The sequence below is a fragment of the Schistocerca serialis genome, chromosome 10 (assembly GCF_023864345.2).
Source record: "Schistocerca serialis cubense isolate TAMUIC-IGC-003099 chromosome 10, iqSchSeri2.2, whole genome shotgun sequence".
NCBI classification, from domain to species: Eukaryota; Metazoa; Arthropoda; class Insecta; order Orthoptera; family Acrididae; genus Schistocerca; species Schistocerca serialis.
In genome coordinates this window covers 194,392,157-194,414,373 of record NC_064647.1, presented here as the reverse complement: position 1 = coordinate 194,414,373, position 22,217 = coordinate 194,392,157, and the positions used below count along the sequence as shown (strand labels likewise).

The 22,217-nt window shown below is 39.7% G+C and overlaps 1 protein-coding gene across 3 annotated transcripts in view; it reads left to right on the top strand.

The window, feature by feature from the left end:
- The window catches only part of LOC126425025 (uncharacterized), a 52,041-nt gene extending 30,154 nt beyond the window's left edge, over positions 1-21,887 (top strand). For all 3 annotated transcript variants that reach the window (XM_050087936.1, XM_050087935.1, XM_050087934.1), the window contains exons 4-5: positions 8,134-8,324; positions 20,266-21,887. In XM_050087936.1, the coding sequence (XP_049943893.1) occupies positions 8,134-8,324; positions 20,266-20,517 (443 nt within the window). In that variant the 3' untranslated portion in view covers positions 20,518-21,887. The remainder of the gene's footprint in view (positions 1-8,133; positions 8,325-20,265) is intronic.
- Positions 21,888-22,217: the final 330 nt, after the last annotated feature.

Sequence of the window (22,217 nt, the reverse complement as noted above, 5' to 3'; positions counted from 1 at the left end):
GTTTTTTGTTTCAAGCATTTTCATTGCTGTTAAAGATTAACAATCACAGATTTTCTGAGCTATTTGTATGGGGCTAGGAGAAATTGTTGTATACTTTTTAATCAGATTTAAAAATATAAGGGGTGGTCAAAAAGTTTCTGCTGGAGGGCGTTGCTGCAACATAGCATGATTGTGATGCGGGTGTATAAGAATAGACGTGTAGGGAAGGGATTATTGTGGCATTTGTGTCTTTCCGATGTGAGTGCGGTAAATGTGGAAATGTAAACTATGGCTAAGTTATTACCAAAAGTGTCCAAACACGACCAGTGTGCTGTTGTTATTTTGTTGGCTGCTGATGGACAAACACTGGTAAGAATCTGTTGGAGATAGAAGAATGTGTATAGGATAGCATGTGCCTCGAAAACAACTGTTGTGGAATGGCGAACCAAGTTCTGTGCTGGTTGTGATTTGACTCAAGATGTTGATCAAGCTAGGAGGCTAGCATGATTCATTCTGGATCAACTCAAGTGGGACACTCAACCACCCACCCTATAGTCCTGATCTTTCCCCATGTAGTTATCGTGCCTTCAGTCTCCTAAAAATGGCCTCAGAGGCTTACCAATTTCTGTCAGATGAGGATGTGCAGCATGCAATTAACAATTTCTTCACACATCAGGACACAGTGTGTAAAACACATATCTTCAACCAGGTGCATCGATGGGTCAGTGTTTGAGGTGATTTTTCCTGATCGACATACCAGTCCTAGACTGTCTGACTTCCGAACAGAAATTTTTTGATTGCCCCTTATGAAAACTGATTTTTATTTAAATAATTATTGTCTCTCGAGTTGTAAATTTGTTATAGTATTTCACAATGCACACTGTTCTCATTGTGTGTGGCTGATTAGTGCTGGGGCCTTGTGATAGCAAGTCAGTTAAGGCAGGAAATCCAGTAACATAAATGACAATCTGAATGGATCATTGTTACTACTTTCAGTGGTGGGTTAATGATCTGTCTGTTTCACTTGCTTCTGTCTCTCTTAATGTTTGCACATGCTTCGTTTCGGTATTCTTTACATTTTTAGGAAAAAAAAAAAAATTAGAACACACTCAGCAAAGCTGTCATCAAACTAAATATCACTGGAACACCACAATGCTTTGCCAGGCAAAATCCTAATGAAGGTGGTATGTTATTACATTCTTCAGTTTTTTGAACTGGTTGACCCAGCCAGTTGTAAGGTACCTACAGTTTAACTTGGACTAGCACTGTGCAACACTCTATTTATCACAGTAACAAATATTGCCAGTCATGAGACAAGTCATAAGTAATGGATAAAAATCGTAGGAGTGACTTGGGATCAAACTCTGGACCTTCGGATCTGTAATCTGGCACTGCAGAACTGAGCCACCATACCACACATACTCATTTAAGTTTCCACTTGATCAAAATAAGCATTTAAGTTATGTGACAGCATATTATTTTTGACTTGACATGTATGGGGACATAGCAACAATATGTATCACCTCAGTGACCAATACAGTCTAATATTCTGTTTTAAGCTGATAAGAGTTCTTTGTGTGTGTTGTTTTCTCTAAGAGCATCTTCTTGACAGTGTTAAACTGCTGCTGGGTGTGAATCAAAAGATGATCCCTTGGTGTGCCAGTTCCTGGGCCATTCCCATCAAAGTGGTCTGATTTTGGAAAAAGGCCACCTTGTACAACTTGCACTCTCTTAAGCAAAGTATGGATAATTTGAAGCAATGTCAGCTGAAAAATACTCGAAAAAATTTGAAGTTCAGTTTCTTGTAACTCCGAAAGAAACTGAGGGATAAACCTGCGTGTAATAAGTTGCCAGTTCAATGACCAAGAATATAAAATTTTATTCTGCTACTGTTCTCCAATAGTTAACAGATTGAGGACAAAATTGATGATTTTTAGAAAAATGTCAAAAATGGATTTTTTGGCCCACTTTTACAGAAAAGTCTTCTCCAAATGCTTTTGTATCATTTTCATTAGACAGACTGTCCTAAAACATCTAAAAACTAGATTTGGTTCTGCAATGTGAACATATAAAGCCTTGCAGAATAAAATTTCCACTTTGCAGTGGAGTGTCCACTGATACGAAACTTCCTGGCAGGTTAAAACTGTGTGCCGGACTGAGACTCGAATTCGTTACCTTGCATTTTGAGAGTATGCCCTGAGTTTGAGTCTCGGTCCGGAACACAGTTTTAACCTGACAGAAAGCTTCATATAAAGCCTTGAAAAACACATGGTGGAGGTGCATTGAAAGTGGACCCATATTTTGATGGTACTCGAATTGAATCCGACATTTTATCATATGCCCCACAATTGTTCAGTACTCTGTGTGGAAGATAATATCAATAGTCCTGATAACTAGAAAGTGAGCTTGAGTCAGGAAAACCCACATATAAGTCTCTCTTTTCTTTTTTGTAGACATCTCTACAGCATCCAGATCTGCAAAATTATTTTTGTAAAGAATGAAATGTAATAAGGGATCCAATGAAAAGAACAGTTTTCACTTTTTTAATGGCTCTAATAATCTGACATAAAAAAATTTGAAAAGAGGATTTTTTTGGGTTCTGTCTTATCAAAATTTCCTCTCAAACATTCAATGACATAATTTGGTGGGCAGTATAGTTTTCCTAATAACGTTCTACAGGAAATTAATGAAAAATTCAAGTAACTAAGTAAACATAAGCTTAGAAAAGAGACCTCTTCTAGTGTTGGTCTGGCACTTCTAGAAATGTGTCATCAGGCTTCGTATCCTGTATAAAGAAACCTTTATCAGGCTTGGGAACGTGTAGAAAAGAAACACACCTATGGCTGCTGTTGTGCTGCTATTGGATATGGTCCCTATGGCAAAGGGGTGCCCGTTTTCTCACTTTAAAAGGAATCAGTAACGGTCCCCCCCTCTCCCCCTACCACTACCCCTCCCCCCCTCCCTATCCGTCCCCATACCTCTCCCACCACCCCTCCCCCCCCCTCTCCCCGTCTCCAATCTCCTCCCTTTCCCCACTCCCCATCCCCCTCTCCATGAACCACGCCAATATAGTTACAGAGTCTTTCACCAGTGTGCCACATAAACTGCAGATTATGCTAATATAAAATATGCTTTAACTCAAACTGGATTTAAACTAGCATATCACTAGCATTACACAGTAAAAGGACATACTAATAATTCTCTACAACATGAACCCACTCCGAAAATGTCAGGAACACTGCCTTTTTTGAAGTTTTTAGAGTTATTCGGATGATTTCTCATTTCCTAGTCATAGACTTTTGTTATTGCCTTCCCCACATCACACAATTGTAGAACATTAAAAAAAGATGTCAGATTTAAATTGAGTACCAGGAGAATTTAATTAAAAAACAGTGACTTTTAAAAAATTTTCAGTGTATACAGTCTATTTTCATATATTATCAGTTTAAACCATATGTGGTATTTCAAATAGCATTTGACTGTTCAAAAATAAATCTACACATAATACACATACTACTGATGGTGAATCAGTGTACACAAAAATTCATAACAGTTTTATATCAATTGAGCTGTCACATGAAGCTTTGAGATCAGGCATGAAGTACTGATCAGCTACTGTGGTAGAAATAACTCACAGAAGTAATAAGTTTCATAAAAGCACTTTATAGAGATGCTCTTTTTCAATTTAGTACAATACCTGAAATTAAAAGAAACCTATTGTAACACTTATTGTAACAGTTGATAGTTCGCTGTTGTTGGCAGCAGTCGAAAACAAGATTTCAGAATCATGAAGACTACCGACTTGTATCGATATGTATCAAACAGATCTATGGGGCCGAACGATTGCTTAATGGTGACAGACTGACATAATGTTATGAATGAAGTTCCACCATGGGGTAATTCGCCATTGCATTAATACAATTATCAGTATTGAGAAATTATTCACCCCACTAATGTACATGCCTGTTTTCGTTTTCTTCTTGTCGCAGCTCTGCGAAATGTTTATAATAGTTTTTCTTGCTTTACCCTTTGTCAACGGAGTTATAAGACGTGGATGAACCAGGTGTAGCTTCTTCATTCATCATTTTTCTGCTTACACATCAACACAGATCAACTGCAAACAAGTGACTGTTCACAGTCTAATGGCTACTTAACTGCGAAGCCACACTGTGCTGGATTGCAGTCAGTAGTTCCAAGCAGTGCAAAGTACATGGTCAAAGGAACTGAGAAAACCACTTTCTTTCAAATACTTTTGCGTATTTGCCAGTTCTTTCACTTTTAAGTACTTGAATAAAGGTAGAAAACCCATTAATGACATAAACAAATAAAATCTGCAACTGTGGAGACCATCAAATAGAAGATCACTCTCTTGGAAATCACAGTTGGTGACACTGTTTGTCCAACGACATATGGATAAAGAATAAAGAATGAACAGAACAAAATTGAAGTATGGCTTTAAACACAATCATGTTAGCAATTTATTTATATTAGTTTTTTCACCTTGAGGATGTAAAAGTCTCAGTGTCGAAATCATGTACAAGCACAACACAGTATTAAAAGCCTTATGAGCTTCTGTTTCCATGGGTTGCTCCTGATCCCAAAAACAGTACAAATGCTATTTTTACATGGTGCAAGAAAGTGATCAGCGTTTCCAGCAAGGGAAAAGTGTGTTGGAAAGTCACGCTGAGAGCATGAAGCGCCAGAGTTTCAGTGCATATTTTCAGAAGTCACTGCTTCAACAACAGTTTTCAACACAATCAGTCATACATCACTCTGAGGTACTTTTATTAATACTTTGAAGGAGGGAATTGTGAATTTTGTCTCAATTTTGAGAAAATGTATAAACATATTTTAACCTGAAAGTACAATTTATTAATTGGTAAATGTGTATTATTTACTAGCTAATACAGATTATTTTTGGTTTTTTAATAAAGAGTTCCAGTATCAAATAAGGCAGTGTATTCCGAGCCACAGACCATTCTGTAGAACACCGTACAGTTCAATCCTGTTTACTATCAGATGATGATACATGAGCGAAAATTTTATTGGTTTTGGGCACTGTCAAGAGTTATTTGTCAGTTTGGATCCCAGCAGATTTTGTCACATTATTCTCTTTGTTATTTATGCATAGTCAAAGTGCAAAGAAAATGCAGCTGCAAAAATCAGAAGTTTTTTTACAACACTGTATACGGGTTGGCACAGTACATGACCTCATTGACAAATCTGAAATGATTGTTCTAAAATTTGATGAGAGTGTGAATACTGTATCTCAGAAGATCCAGATGGATTTGTGTGTATGATTTTGGGACCAGACAAATCATATATAACAATATGTTTCTCTGCTTCCACTTTTTCTGAAACACATAATGGCAAATGATTTACTTGTAAGTGTAAAAAAACTGATTTGGAAAACCTAAAAGAAATGTTATGCAGTTACCAGTGGATGTGCCAAACATTAATTTAGAACTTTTAAATATATTTGTCAGATACTGCTTGAATTAGGCAAATCCAATCCTTGTTGTTATAAAGTCGAGTGGTAGATCCTGAATTAGCACTCTCGGGAATGAGGAATATAAGAAGTTTGTTTTCTTGAATAACACACTCAATTAACAGGCATGGAAAACATTATACATGAATGCAGAGCAGTCCCTCAAATATCAGAATAGGTGTGATGGGAAAACTGCATAACTATGTAAAAAAATTCACAGGCAAGGGTTAGTTGTGCAAAAGCTGCTGCTGTATACGGCATCACTGATTTGTGCATAATTACAACTTTAACAGCCCTGATAACACTACCATTCACATACGGCAGATGAAGTGTCTGATACTACAGTGGCCCCCATGGCAGAAGCGAAGTGCCATCAAGAAAAAGTGCAGGACAGTTATTGTCACTGTGGTTGTGGGTGTGGTGCCAGTACCGGAAAATGATCCTGTCTGCTTGGTGCTTCAGCTGGAAATGCCTCTTGGAAGTTGTAGGTGGGCTTGGTGCAATCAAGAGAGAAGATTGTGGTTTTGCCATTTGCCACAGTGTCTAGTATCCACGTAACTCCCCTCAAAATGCCAGATGGATCAGTATAAGGAGGCTGTAATGGTGGTTTCATGCTGTCCATACAAAATCATTATGTGCAACCAATCGTCCAAATCATTTAGCACATAATTTGGTGGTATGCCGTGTCTGGAGACTTGTGAGGGATGCAAGTTATATGGTTCCACAAATGATGTATAAAGTCTAGATGATCATGAGGTGAGGATTGCAGAGAATTGGCATCAATAAATTCTCCCAGGAGACAAAATGCTTGTCCGGAGCCGCGCGACTGCTACGGTCGCAGGTTCGAATCCTGCCTCAGGCATGGATGTGTGTGATGTCCTTAGGTTAGTTAGGTTTAAGTAGTACTAAGTTCTAGGGGACTGATGACCATAGATGTTAAGTCCCATAGTGCTCAGAGCCATTTGAACAAAATGCTTTGCCATTAACCGGTTTTTCCTCTGAGGAATCCGTGTCTGGCTTGTAAGTATTCTGCAGACCAAGGAGAACTATCGGAAGAGCATTCGTCCAGGTGGTATCGTGACACATAAGCGAGGCTTTGAGGGAATGGTGCCATTGCTCAATCATGCCGTTGCTTGCCAGATGATAGCTGGTGGCTTTATGGTGTACATATCCACAGAACCTTGCAAGAACTCCCCACTTGTTCTAAACCTCCAGAAATGTCTCAGTTTAGCTGGTGAGTCTGTAGATAATGTACAAGGGGTGTACAGTATAACTGGCCATGTTTTACCCACCTGAGTTTTGTGATAATTAAGCCAGTCTGTCCTTCAACTGACTTCGTGAGCCACAGTTTAGGAATTCTTCCTATCTGTTATGTGGAGATGCTCTCAAAGTTTTATATCCCTTTGCAGAGTGTAGCAGTGCTGTTGGACTCTGAAAGTGCAATACAACTGGGTACGTTCTACATAATGAAGAAGGAAGAAGTTTTTGTGCAAATAATTTTTACACAAGATGCCATTATAGTGCATTTATTTAAGAGACGATGTAAAATGAACTTGTTCACACTGATTGTAAGCTAGCTGTTAATGGTACAACTTATTGTGAAAACAGTTATTGTTGCAAAAGTGATTTTTATACACTTACTGAAATATTGTTAGTCTGATATTTGTGCGTGTTGGAGATAGCTGCAGATAGTGCGTTCAAAAATTTCGCTTACATACTTCTAGGATTGTAGGACTTGTAGATGGGAATGAGTACATAATATTTTGAATATGAACCCACATCCAGAAACATACTGTTTCTGTGCTATAGCCGTTTGAAAACATGTTTGCTAGGTAGGTATGCAGTAGTGTAGTCACAGTGGGGAATGGTTACGTCAGATTGGCTGATGTCATTTGACATCTGTTCTACCTGTCTGGCTAGTCTGAGCCCCATTCACATGTCTGTGAGTGTTAGAGCAAAGGACTGTGTACATGTTTCCAGAATACACTGACAAGAAACTCACATTAATGGAAGATCTACTTGTCACTTTTATCGAGATTGTTCTCTGTGATGTCTGACTCCCATTGCATACCCTTTCACCAGAATCCTACAACAGCTTTGTGGAAGGATACCTTCACTGTCAGCAGGCGGACTATGATCCTCCGAGGAGACACTGCATACCCAAAGTGGAGGGGGCCGTACTACACCACATTGAAGAGAACTTGTCAAAGTGCTTGCTATTAATGAGCAAAATTGTAAAACAGGTGATGTGCTGGGTCACACGGAATCAATTATTTGTTTCCAAATGGTTGTAGCACAGAAATAGTAAGTTTCCAGAATAAGTTCCATTCAAAATCTACTCTCTCCCCTCTACAAGTACTAGAAGTTTGTAACAGGAATTTCCAAACATCTTGTACATGCAATGCAAAATATTCGTTTACCTGTAGTGCCTGTAAAATGCAGTCAACATTAATTTATTCTCACTGGGTAAATAAAAACTGTAGCTGTTCCTTTTTTATTTTCAAATAACTGTTTCTAATTTTTATACAAAAATTGGTTTCCAGTCCAGCATAATGTTGCAATTGGTCAGAAAGTAAAGTTGTGGAACTCAAAAGTAAATTAATAGTAGTAATAATATAACAGATAAAAGACAATCTTAAATAATCCCATAACTTTCTTCAAATTAGATCGGGAGAAGATGTTGGCAGCAGACGGTGGAGTCAAGTTGATGAACTTTGTGTGCCTGCTGGGTGACCTGTACCACAAGGTCGTGCTGAGGAATGGGCTGCCGCTGCGAGTCCTGGCCGCCCCACTGGCGACCTGCCTCGGCATGGTGCTTGGGCGCAGCGCTTCCAAGATTGAGATCTTCACTCAGCAGGTAGAGATTTGCTGCAGATTACTGGCTTTAGCAGAAAATTGCTTGACAGTGGTGAAATTGAAACCTTTTGTTAATTGGGTAAATGGAAGGGGTGGGGGGTTGGGGGGGGGGGGGGAAGAGGACACCTCGATTGTGAGACTTTTATGTGGTTGTGCATTAAAAATATGAGGATTAGCTTCAAGATTTTATAAATGGTACTGGCATTTAACATTACTATTGTTTTAAAATTTGTCTTTTGCTATTGTTAAAACAATGGCAGCTCAGGAATTGACTAAGTAGTTCAGTGAGTGTTTCAAAAAACAGTGGTGGAAGATGGGGAGAGATTGTGTGGAGGTTTTAATTGGGCATCCCTGCCCCCCAACAATTCTTGTGAAGGTCTAACTTGGTAATAGCGCCTCAAATCACTTCATGGCATTTTATGTAACCAGTTTCCCTCATAACTGTCCATTGGTATGCTGAATTTTCTCCTTGTTTTGAGTCTGTCATTGTTGAATTTCATGAAGATTGACCAAAATTAGTTATTGTTCCAAAAAACGGGACATGGTGCGAGATAAAAGTATCCTTAGGCACTTTGAAGGCAGCAGCATGTTCGTTTTTGTGTGAACGTTTAGTTGTGAGGTAAGTTTGATCTAGGTGGATTCTGCTCAATTTAATCACAGCCCTGAAACAGGTTTTTGGCAATTGATGTAAGGAAATACTTAAAAATTCAACCAAGAAAATACAAAAAATTTGTGTACAGTGTGGTAACACGAGATAAGACTTTGACATATGTTGACAAGCCGGAAATTAAGCAGCAGTCCACGGTTTGGGTGTTGTGGGATGAACCAATGAACCAAAACAGACTAAAGTTGTCACTTCGCGAAGCACTTCTGAGAAAGTTGTTAGCTACACTGGAGTTGTCACGACTGTTGCTGTAGAAGATCGAAGAACAGTTAATGATGAGTGATGTACAAGAAGCCACTGATGAAATAGTGTCGTAGAATGGAAGTGTTACAGAAGTGCTAAGCACATTTATGCAAATGTTTTCACCAAGTTTCTTACAGGACCTATATAAATTCATTGAAGGAAGCCGTGTTCCCTACATTGATGTTTGTTGTTGGAAATAAAGTTCTTTATTCTATGTAAGTAACACGATCAGTGAATTTCACCACTTGGTTAATATCCAGTGTGACTAAAAATATATCTAAAATTTTTGTTTTCATGTTGAATGCCTATTTTTAATTATATTTTCTCATTGCACAAAGGTGAAACATTATAAAGGAATACACTTGTAATCGTAATTCTCTGATTTTCTTTGTGTGTGTGTGTGTGTGTGTGTGTGTGTGTGTGTGTGTGACAACGTTTTCAGTAAATTTGACACTTATCACAGGAAATGCTGGTAGCAGAGGTATATTGGTACAATTCGGCTGGTATTGATTAATTTAAGCTTGGTGCCAATTTCAGCAAACACGTACTTGTTTGCTGTAAGCAATGTAAAATATTATTTTGTGATTTGTACCGACAAGATTTCAGTTTCAACTTCACAGAATAATTTAATGCTTAAATGATCACTACCTCTGTATGTCCATCTGCTTTCCTTCCCTCGTAGTGTTAATGTCGAATGTGCAGTGTATCTGTGCTGTACGTGCATCTCGTATGTGTACTTGTCAATAGCTGTTTCACTTTACAATAAACTCTTTTGAAGTGCATTAGCCATCAGCCAACATTTTCATGGCTTCCCACCAACAGTGTAAACTTGCACACGAAATTTATTGAGCATAAGGACACTTTTCATATGTTGTGCAGTGGAGGTTTTACTCTACTGGTAAGAAGCATTGTCTTTGCTCTACTGTTATTGAATTAAAAGGATGTTTAAAATACCCTCAGACTTAAAGAAGAGTGTATAATTTCTAATTCTGGAGAAGGCATGTGCTGACAGGTGTGAATATTACTGAACCATAAATATTGGCACAGCTTATTTACAGAAGAATAGTATGAGATGGCTTCAGGGAAGATCGGTCTGGGCTACAGAAAAATGTAGGGACATGCGACTTGATACTAACACTACAACTTACCTTAGAAGATGGGTTGAGGAAAGGGAAACATACGTTTATATCATTTGCAGACTCGCAGCATTTGACGATGTTGACTGAACTATACTCTGTGAAATTTTGAAGGTAGCAGGGATAAAATACGGGGAGCAAACAATTAAATGCAGCTTGTACAGAAAGTAAACTGTGGTTATAAGAGTTGAACATGAAAGGGAAGCAGTGGTTAACAAGGGAGTCGGACGGGGGTTGTAGCCTGTCCCCATTGTTATTCAATCCTTACATTAAGCAGTAAATAAAATCAAGGAAAACTCAGGGAGAACAAATAAAAACTTGAGGTTTGCTGATGATATTGTACGAGGGCATGCTAAAAAGTAATGCCTCTCCAATTTCTTTATGTGAAAAGTTGTAAAGTTTTTTAAATAAAATAAATTTTATTAACATGGTACATCTTTATTCTTCATGTCTACATGTTCAGCATAGTCACCCTGGCAACAAATGCATTTCTCCCACTGAGAGACTAGTTTGTTGATGTCTTCACTCTAGAATGGATGACTCTCTTGACAGATCCACAACCTCACCTTTGCTTGCACCACTTCATCACTATGAAAGTGAGGTCCTTGAAGGTGTTCTCTAAGTATTGGAAACATTTCAAGATCAGTTAGGGGTAACTCAGGACTGTATGGGGGATGATTGACGATAGCGAACCCAAGATGTCGGATTGTTTCAGATGTCGTAGTGCTTGTGTTTGGTCTGGTATTGTTATGCTGAAAGAGAGGATGCTCCGTGGGTGAATGAATTCTTCGAATTCGTGCTTTCAGTTTTCTCCAGTTAGAAACTTGTTTACAGCAAACTGTTTCTTATGCACCAAATAATTGAGTTACACACTGCCATGTTACATGCTACAATTCAGAATGGATAGTGTTTTGAAAAGCTATTATAGAATGATTGTCGAGAAAAACAAAACAAGGATAATAGAATGTAGTGAGTGTTATTTTTCATTGGGACCTCACCATTCAAACTGATGAGGAACTCCTGGGCAATCTCGAACAACAGGGCATTCATTTTGTTTGGTGTGTTCAGAAAGGCCACAAGGATAGTTGCATCGATACCGGCAGCTTCGTTCTGGCATTTGATGGGGACACCATTCCAGAGGTGGTCAGGATTAGGGTTGATTCATGTAACATGAAGCCATATGTCCTGGCACATTTTTTCTGCTGTAGACTGGACACTCCATGTGGTGAACGTGGATGCCCCCTCTATGAGAGCTCCTGTGCTCCGCAGACTGTCTGCGCTAGTTATTATGACCATCACTCACCACCCACCCAGTTCTCTGTGACCCCTCCAGCTGCACTTTCATGTGAAATGTCTTTTTGCTCAGCCATGGACAGACTCATCTTGCGATCAAGAGGACATCCGCTGCATGGCGTTTTTCCTTCCGCCCGTTCAGACAGGAATATATCATCCTCTGCTGGCTTCCTATCAGCAGTACCAGGTTGACCCATGGTTTTTTAGTCCGTAACACATCACCCCTCCCCCCTCCCTCACTTTTTTGTAGTTGCCGCTGCCTCCCACATGGTGGTCCATATTTTGATGGACAGCCCCCGCCTTTTGAGCCCTACACAGTAAACATGTCTTCCTACTCTCCATGTTTGTTATGGTAACTCTCACATGGTTACATCAGTCCTTGGTTTTCTTCATGAAAGTGATTCTTTCAGGTTTAAGTACCTGGATTTCCTTCCAGAATTGGATTCCCTCGATTAGCACTTGGAGTGGTTTGGAAGGCCTTTGGCTATGTCTCAGTGCTGGCCATGTTCTCTTCCATCCCCCCTTTTCCTATGTTTCTTGTGGTCTTTTGTATTATTTTGTCTTCCATTTTCTTGCTGCTTCTTCCTATGGTGGTGTTCCCGTTGTGCTGGGATCGTGGTACGATGTGGAAATCAGGGTGCATTGGTGGGGGTGCTGGTGCCCCATCGCGAGTATCACCTTTGAAGAGCTCCCTGCTCTCGGCCTTTCCCTGCTTCACCCCCTCCCTTTCCCTTTCATTACTCTTCCTGCCTCATAGTGTTCCTTCTGTCTGTTTGCCCATTTTACTTTCCTGTTGACTGGACTGATCTGTTTGTGTTGCTCCTCCCTCAGTTTCTGTCACTTTATGTCATGGGACCAATGATCTCGCTGTTTAGTCCCCTCCTCTGCACCCCCTCCCCCCTCCGTGCAACCAACCAACAATGAAGAAACCGTCTGATGAGTGGCTGAGGACGAACATTCCAGGCATACCACTGGTCAGAATTGACACAAAAAGGCTGAGGGGGTGGGAGGTGGCATAAAGCGTGTCAGTGAAACCACCCTATTCCCTGGGGTGTTAATTCCCACACTTTTCACAGCATAAAACAACTGTTCGCACTATGATAAGTGACAGGAAGATGTTCTGCACAACCCTTGACCTGCTGACACATTCAGGTGTTTCAGCCCTTCTCTAAGGATGCTGTGGAGCTGCATCTCAATTGAATCTGATTGCTCCTATTTGGAACACAGTCTGATTACAATTTTGGCTCTCGTGTACAGGTTGGAACCATTAGGTACTGTGCAGTGAAATTTGAATGTGACCTGAAGCAGCTAATCGTGCTTGTGCTTTTTCAGTGCTCCTATTTTTTGTCCTATTGTTGCATAATTATGGGGGTATGTGTCACCGACACACGATTGAATAAAACAATGAAGGGTCCCCTAAGACCAGTTTAGGAAAAGCCTATTCGGCACCTGCCCATCTGTACTGAGAATTTTAAAAATGCACCTGTACAGACAGAACTCATGATGAGAGTACCAGGCAACTGCAGGCAGGATACACTGCTGCTCTTCCGCTGCCACAATGCTGCTCTTCCTCCTGATAGATAATAGGCCATTCAGAATCAGTGTGTGGCATAGGGGTTACCAGTCTGTGAGTGTCTAAGACCTGGTCACGGGTTCTGTCTGTACAGTTGTATGTCCTCAGTAAAGGTGGGCTGGTGCCACTGAGGGTTTTGCTGAACTGGGGGTCTTAGAGGAACTCTCTTCCATTTCATACAAGCACGTGTCAATGTCGCATGTACCCCGTGACCACATCACAGGACGACACAAAATAGGAGTGCTGAAAAAAAGCATGAGTGCCCTTGGCTGCTTGTGCTTCCAACCTGCACACGAGAGCAAAAATTGTGGTCATGCTGAGCTCCAAACGAGTGCAGTCACATTCAAAGGAAATGCAGTCCCACAATGTCCCAAGAGAAGGGTTGAAATGTCCGAGGTGTCAGCGGTGTCAGAGTTCATGAAGAACATTTTCGTGTTGCTAATCATACTGCGAACTGTCGTTTTTGACCACCAGATATGTGGGAGTAAGTGCTCCAGAAAAAGGGGTGGTTTTATTGAAGCCCATTAATGCATCTTTTCGTGACAGTTCTGGAATGTTTTCATCAGCCATTCATAAGAAAACCGTGTGGTTTCAACACTGGGCATCAGGATTCTAACCTCTTCTTAGAAGTGTCAAAAGAAGTGATGAAATGTAGATAAGAGGGGCCATGACATCCTTCCGATCATGTAACATGTCCACGGTGGCATTAGGCAGAATTGTGGTGCAATATGGTGCCTATGTGACACCATTAACTCGTCTCACACAGTACATGAACTATTGAGCTGTAGCCCCTCCCCCTCCCCACAAGTGTCGATGTCTTGCTATTTGAGGTGTTGTCGAGCCTGAGGATGACATTGCACGTTGTCTTGTTTTTGCACTATTACAGAGGAATGCCATATGCACCTATGAGCCAAATTCAAAACTTATGAGCCCAATGTGTGTGAATTATGGAGTTCCAAGAAACTGATCCTTTAATTCTGTTGCTCAGTGAATTAACATGTGTGATAAAATTAGTGTGTCCATGGACGAATTCCATGCAGGAAATCCATCGTTTTGTTTGCTACAGTTACCTCGAGACATACGCTTCGTAGTTTTATCAACAAAAGTTGTCAACTTTGTCATCAGTTTGGGACGAGGTTCCAGTACTTGCGCAGTTTGCATTTTTCTGTTGCACTAGATACTGTGTCTTTTGGAAATGCAGTTACCAACTATTGGTTTACAAAACTGCATTCTGATGCGTGACAGGAACTCACTATGTCAGTACTGCAACTTAAATGTAGAAGAGTTGCCCAGCTGCACAGAGATGCAGTCAAGGTCATGTACATTTTCTGTTTAACGTTTTGTTGTGAACAACTTTTTTCCCATTAGGAAACTGATAGAGAAATGCAGAAAGGTTTCTGATTTGAGTTCTGACACTGAAGAGGTACTGTGTCTCAGTGTCTTATGCCAAATATTTCATGTTTGTGAAAGAAAAGGAATATTGCGCTCCACAGATGTAATGAAGTATGAGTGTAACTAATGGGGAGACTTTGCAGACTGCTCAGACATGTTCAATTTTATTCCTACTTGCAGGATTTGAAGGTCAGTGCCTGGATATCATTTAAGTAATGCAGTACTACAACAGTCAAGGAAATAACTTTGAAAATGTGAAGATTCAGTTACTGTTAATTATATAAAATTTCAATCCAGCTAAAAAGAGCAGCCTGTTGCTGTGTGTGTAGTGACTTGGCAAGACAGCCAAGCCACTAGGAGATAGCCGAAAGGCACGCGTTTAAGCTCACACAGGCTGGCGTGAGGTCTGGAACAGTTAAGGGAATTTATAGTAGCAGAGAACGTAAGTAACTATTGGAATACTTAACTTTAATTCATAATTGGTGAACATCGGTCTGACGGTACATGCATCACAAGATAAATAGCAAATGATAATGGCGCCTTGCTAGGCCGTAGCAAATGACGTAGTTGAAGGCTATGCTAACTGTCGTCTCGGCAAATGAGAGCGTAATTTGTCAGTGAACCATCGCTAGCAAAGTCGGCTGTACAACTGGGGAGAGTGCTAGGGAGTCTCTCTAGACCTGCCGTGTGGCGGCGCTCGGTCTGCAATCACTGACAGAGGCGACACACGGGTCCGACGTATACTACCGGACCGCGGCTGATTTAAAGGCTACACCTAGCAAGTGTGGTGTCTGGCGGTGACACCACAGTGTGCATAGTGTTCTAGTCTTGTAATCATTAGAGCCCTGGTTTGATTCTTGTTAGACAAATATATTTTTATTTACAGTTACTGGAAGTCTGTATTTATTGTCAAATGGACATGTTGTGTAGCAGATACATATGTGGTGTCTCGTATACTTTGATAGTTTTCAAACCTTAATGCAAATTATTTTGCAACTGCACCCTCATGGTACATACTGTTGTTGTCCAGCAGTGTTCTGGAGCCCATTGGAACAGTGGTCTACTTGCTGCCTGTGTATGTAAAATATCAAAGTGTGTGTTAATACTGCCGTTGCTCAGCTACTTTGGGCCACCCAGCCATTGCACATTTGTTAATACTATGTACCATTCCCCATGTTTGTATGTATTTGTAATTTGTAGAAATGAAAGTACATTTTCTTTTTTAGATTCGGAATTTCTGTACACAAATTTTAAATTACGAAGAATACTCGCATTTTTGTTTGATTAGTAATTGAAACTAAAAAATGTACTCATTATTAAAAATTGTAACTGAGTATTTGTTAATTAATATTTCAGTTTGATAGTAAATAAAAATTCAAATAATTTTTTTAAAAACATTGCCTAGTGAGAATAAAACCGGTGACTTTCTACGCATCGAGCTGTAGGTAGGTCTGCATAAAAGCAGCTCAGAGCTTTTTTTATGGTTAGCAACACTTAGCTCTTCACATCTTCAAGTCAGTTATTTGGAATCTTTTTTGAGAGGTACATGTACTGGTTTAGTGACTTGTTGTCTGGGCATTGACCTTCCAATGCTGTAAGAAAATTTTAAATTGAATTTTTGTATGAGGTATGTCTTGTTCCAATTTCCTTACTGCGCTGACTGCCTATGGGCACTGGGTCTGAGTAATCCCACTACAGATTGTGGCCAGGATGTATTGAGAAACGTAGTTGCGATCTGTTAGCCACCACTGAAGGCTTTCCGAACCTTTGTATAACTCTTTCTTGGTATAGGAGCAGCTGTGCCACATTGCTGCCATTCAAGTGTTACAGTTAGGAGTAAACATATGAGGGCAATCCCAAAAGTAAGGTCTCCTATATTCTTGGATTTTCTACAATAGTTTTCATTTTAAAGGTTGAAGGTTACACAAAACCAATTTTTGTAGAAACTGAGGCAATTTCACAATGCCCGTATCATACCAGCTTGATACAGTGCTCTTTGGGAATCATCGAACCTCACCTTTCACTTTGTCATCAGAGCCCATCTGCCATCCAGGTAAATGTTCCTTCAAGTTAGAGAAGAGGAGGCAGATGTTCAGTCCATAGTCTGGACTGTGCGGTAGGTGGTTGACGGCGTTCCAACCAAAGTTTTGCAGGAGATTGATGGTTTTGAAGGGGATGATTGGGCACACATTGTTGTGAACAATGCTTACATCCATGCTAAGAATTCTTCTTCTCCAGTTCTCTATTGTCCTCCTGAGGTTTTCAGTGTTTCACAATACCTGTCAGCTTTTATTGTTGTACATGTAGTCAAGTCTATCAACAGTACCCCATTCCAGACCCAAAACACAGTTGCCGTACCTTTACCAGCCGACTGCGTTTGAATTTTCACAGCTTGTGTGAGGAGGGATTCCTCCATTCATGTGACTGTTGTTTTGTCTCAGGTGTAAAGTGGAGTGCACAAGTTTTGTCACCCATGACAATAGGTTGTTCTTTGTGTCTGCATAGCCACCCACAACAGTGCGGCTATCAAAAATAGGGCACCTTTTTTTTGGGGTTGCACCCATATAACTATTAACTTTTTAGTGTTGTGGAAGAAATTTTGTTACCTTTCAAAGTGTTAATAACAGGCTTCATGCTTTGGCTATTTTCATGATTTTTACCTTTTTCTATGTGTAAGGGTCGGTGGTAAAATTATGTCTCAGAAGAAATGCAGATTTGACACCCCCCCCCCCCCTCTTCCCCCCATACACTACACAGTGGGTTACAGTAAATGAAACGTTCACCTTAAAGGTGTGTCGGAATTAACAAACATGGTGGATTTTAGCAAGAAATGTTTTTGATCACTTTCCCTTGCACAGCTGGAGGCAGTTGCTTACCTCACATCTTCTAAAAGATGTATCCCATAACTGTCATCCTGCTTGGTTTCTTCTCCTTCGGTCATGAGCTCTAACATTTATGCCATAAACAATGTATAATGATGTGACAAATGGGTAGGTTTATATGATAAAGATAATAAGAATCATAAAATGTTAGGATGCCTACTAATTTTGTATGTTTTATTAATTGCAAAACTAGTAAAACAAATTCTTGAGCTGGCCCATCATTAATATTCATAACAAGATTCCTGGTCATTAAACTTTAGTTCCTGAGCACTACAAAAGTCACAAAAATGCTGTACATGATTGTTGAATTAACATGAGATCCATAAATATGTTTTCTGAGGCAACCATAACAGCTACTTCTGTCTTGATGCGGAGTTGCACCTCACACACCAGTTCTCGTGTTGCCACCTCAAAAAGTAATCATAGACTGCCTTGAATTAACACAACATTGCACAAGCACTTCATCCAAGGCAATTTCTCAACAAACTGTTCTGCCTTTACGTGAGATCAGATTTCATACACAGATTCATGTATTACCTCCTCGGAAACCGATTGTAGACTGGTAGTGAGCTATCTTAGCAGTTTGGCACCTGCCCTCTCAGGGTGCACTTGTGATTGCTCTATCCTTCCCATCAATAAGCACTGACAGTAACTAAAATTTGTAGTGATCATTTTCTGATGAATTCGGTGATACTGAAATCATTATTAACAAGTTCTCAGTGCAAGTAATGCATCAGCATAGTTGGAACAGTATATTAACATTTCTCTGCGCCCACCGTGGTAGGATAATCTCCACTCTCTCTCTGCTCCAGTATGATATAGCTCTTACTCGCCCTGCCATCAATCTATGTGATCATCTGGCGCATCCTTCGATGAGTCTGTTTTGTGACCCTATCTATTAGCAAGCCCCCTTAAAAAAAATCTTCCTGTGTGTGCATTAAAACATAGCAAAAAAAAAAAAAAAAAAAAAAAAAAAAAAAAAAAAAAAAAAAAAAAAAATGTGGGAAGGGATGTGGCATAAATGCCACTATCCCTTCAACAGCAAAATTAATTTTCAATCTTCATGAAAGGATATTAGTTGACGGAGGACTGTCACTAATTTGGACGATTTCCAGAAATAGATTGATCATCGTACTTTATTGGAATTTCATGACTGTGGCAAATATCTCAAAAATCAGAAGTTAGCAGACGTCTTAAAACGACAAGATCATTTTCAAAGAGGGCTGGTACTACAGTGGAGAATTCCGAAATCTTATACAGAAAATGCAGTGATGGAAGAAGCATTCTGATTTAAAGATGGTAGCAGCTTCCACTTTCATTACAACCTGATAGATAATAGTGAGCCTTAGTGAAAGAAATGTTAGTAAGAAATTGCATATGCAGAAATAAGATGTGCAGAATGTACGTGAAGAAGCAGTAGATGATGTGACAGTGGAAGACAGACTTAAGTGCATATGTCATCCTGAAAATCTAAAGAAAACAATTTTCTGAAGGGAGGCATCTGAGAATGGTTTTCTGAAGGAAGGTATCTGCGAAAAGTTTGTTGAAAGCATTGTTGTTGCTTTAAATGACTCAGATTGTCTTCAGAAGAGCACAATTAAACAAAAAAAAGGCATTAAATATTATGCTTATTGTTCTTTCTCCTTCCTAAAGCTGTAAATGCTGTTCCCTCAGTCAGCTCCTGTTCCTGTCGTCTTCACATTCCTCTCTCCCCCAAAAAATTTACCAATGCAAAGCAGAACAGCCACCAAGTGTACACTGCTAACTTGCTAAGCTAAGGAATCCTTAAAAGTTACATCATCAAACTGGAAATACCATTATAATTTGACAGATGCCAGTAACTTCTAAAACATAGGAGAACGCATTAACAATATTTTGAGGAGGAAAGTTGCTACTCACCATAGCGGAGATGCTGAGTCACAGATAGACACAACAAAATGACTCTCACAATTAAAGCTTTTAGCCATGGGCCTTCATCAACAATAGATATACACCCCCCCCCCCCCCCCTCCCCGCACAGACACACAACTGCAGTCTCAGGCAACCAGTGTGGTTTTCAGTTGCCTGAAACTATAGTCTTGTGTGCGCGCGTGTGGCCGTTGTTGAAGAAGGCCCATGGCTGAAAGCTTTAATTGTGAGAGATTTTTTGTTGTGCCTATCTGCGACTCAGCATCTCTGCTATTTGGTGAGTAGTTACTTTCCTTCTCATAATATTGTTACAATCCATCCTCGATGTTTCGTTGTTGGAGACTGATTTAATATGCAGAAGCTGCTGTTTCATTGCAGTATTTTCCAAACATTTCCTCTGTGTATAGTTTTGCAGCCATAATAAATTATCTAGAATAAGTTGTTGTTCACTTCTGAGTATAAAGTCTTTATTGCAGTGTGGTATCTGCTGATTTTGGGTATCATATTATTTTCAAACGAGTGCCTTGTAAGACACTGATCATACACATCAGTCTGTATTGCCTGATGGTGTAGTTTGCCAGGTTCACTCTTCTGAATGCAGTCTGGTTCCTATGCAAATTATAGCTAACCTTTTGCTCTCTGTATTTTATCCCTACTATCTTCAAAATTCCAGAGTGCAAATTCCAGTAAACATTGCCATGCTTTTTTTCACCAAAATTTAAGTTGTATTATCAGCACTGTTTCACATGTTCCTGCATTTTTCCAGAACTCAAATGTATCCTCCCCCAGTTCAGCTTGAAGACAAATCTTAAGATATTCTGTGAATAATGAGATCACTGCTGTGATTGCAGATGGTGATGAATGGAGAGAAACTGCAGCTACATGCATCAGATGATGTAGCTCAGCTAATGATCCGCGCACGGGAACTGCTGATGGGACAGCCCCCACTAGAAAACAGCAGTGCCTGGTACATACTTCTCTGCATCGACCTGGAGGCTCGCAAATATACGGCTCTCCCGGACCACTTGCTGTCACTCTACGAGTCCAATATAGCATCTAAGCAAATTCTCTCACTTCTCAAGAAGCTTAAATCTGATTCGTAGTATACATTTATTTTGTTGAACAAAATTTGTGTGCTGTGAATATAGTATTTAATGTACACCACAGGGAAACACTGAGGATCCTATAGCAGTGTGTGCTATACACCCTGTAGGATTAGAGGTAATAGTACTTCTTTGGATTGTCAAAGAAGGCTGTTCTTGTTGTGACTGAAATATTGTTGGCAGCTGCAATGAGTTGCTGAGTATTGTATTATTTTTATAATGTATTTATTCTATATCTCAAGTACTGAATGATATTTGAAAAACGAAGTATTGTAGCCTTCACTGTATGATATTTGCATTCTGTTTGTTGCCAAGAATATTGTCAGATACTTGTATCAGTCTGTAATTTTCAGTGGAAGCTGACTCCAATAAGAGGTAGAAACATACGACAGATTGAAATAATTAATGAGTATGTTGTCAGCAGACAGACACCATGACCATGCAATTCATAGAGAAAGTTCTAAACTTTTATTTCTGGGATATGCCCCTGAGAGACTGAGCTATCAGAAAACTTTACGTGAAACAAACACACACACAAACAACAACAACCACCACCACCAACAATATCGAATGTATGTAAGATGAAAGTGAAATCTTTAAGCACATAAGATTACAACAGAATTTCTCACAGGCATTGTTACTTGAATATTGGTGACAATGGTTTTCACTGCATTAATCTTGATCAATATCAACAAAAAAATAAGCATGTCAGTCGTGCAGATGAACAATTTAATAACTAGGTTGGTATTACAAAAGACCAATTAGAGAAATTAACAGTATGCATCATGGATGTGGAAATGAATCTATTATGTTGTTTCTTGGTACTGAATACATTGCAATGCTTTCACCTTACACTTAGTGCAAAATTCTTACCGAGGTGGTGGACTTCAGCCGTTTCCTCCAATATTTGTTGTCTCTCGCTTGACAAACTTCTACAGAGCAACACTCTTTTTGTGTTTATGATACAAGTAGTCACATCCTATTATCTGTGCATGCAGAATGGTATGTCATTATTTTGGGCAGTGGCAAATGATCATTTGAAGCATGAAGATTGTGTTGATGAATACAAATATTCTAAATGGTTTTCAGGATTTCATGCACGTCCCCCTGCCCTCAGTAAAGTGCATTTTTTGGTTTGTGTATCCTCTTTCTCCAAACATCTGTGGTCCAAATATATTTGCTACCATGGTGACTTTGTAGCTGAGCCACACACTTCACAGTGGTTTGCAGAGTACGGACATGGATATCAACCTTTACTTATTTACTGTGTAGGTGGTCACTAAAAATGTGCAAAAACAGTGTGTATTTACGCATACAAAGAATGACTCGTACTTCTAGCATTTTACCCAAGTGTGCAAGTGTGTGTGTGTGGGGGGGGGGGGGTGAGGAGGGGGGGGGGGCGGCGAGATTCCTCAGCAGTATTTTCCGTAACTGGTGCATTGGTTGTGGCATTACCATTACCATCCACCAGGATCTCCAACTTATTTTTCTATTTACGGGATCAGGTGAACGTTTAAATCCATAAAGGAAATGATATATAGGAGATAAACTGATATGTTGCATCACAGACATGACTGTGCTAATGTCAGTGCAGAGATGCATTGCACAAAATGCAATGAAAGCCACAGTGGATTTCATAAAAACTTAGCTTGAACAGTAGAAAACCTGAAAAATAATCAATTACAACAAACATTACAATA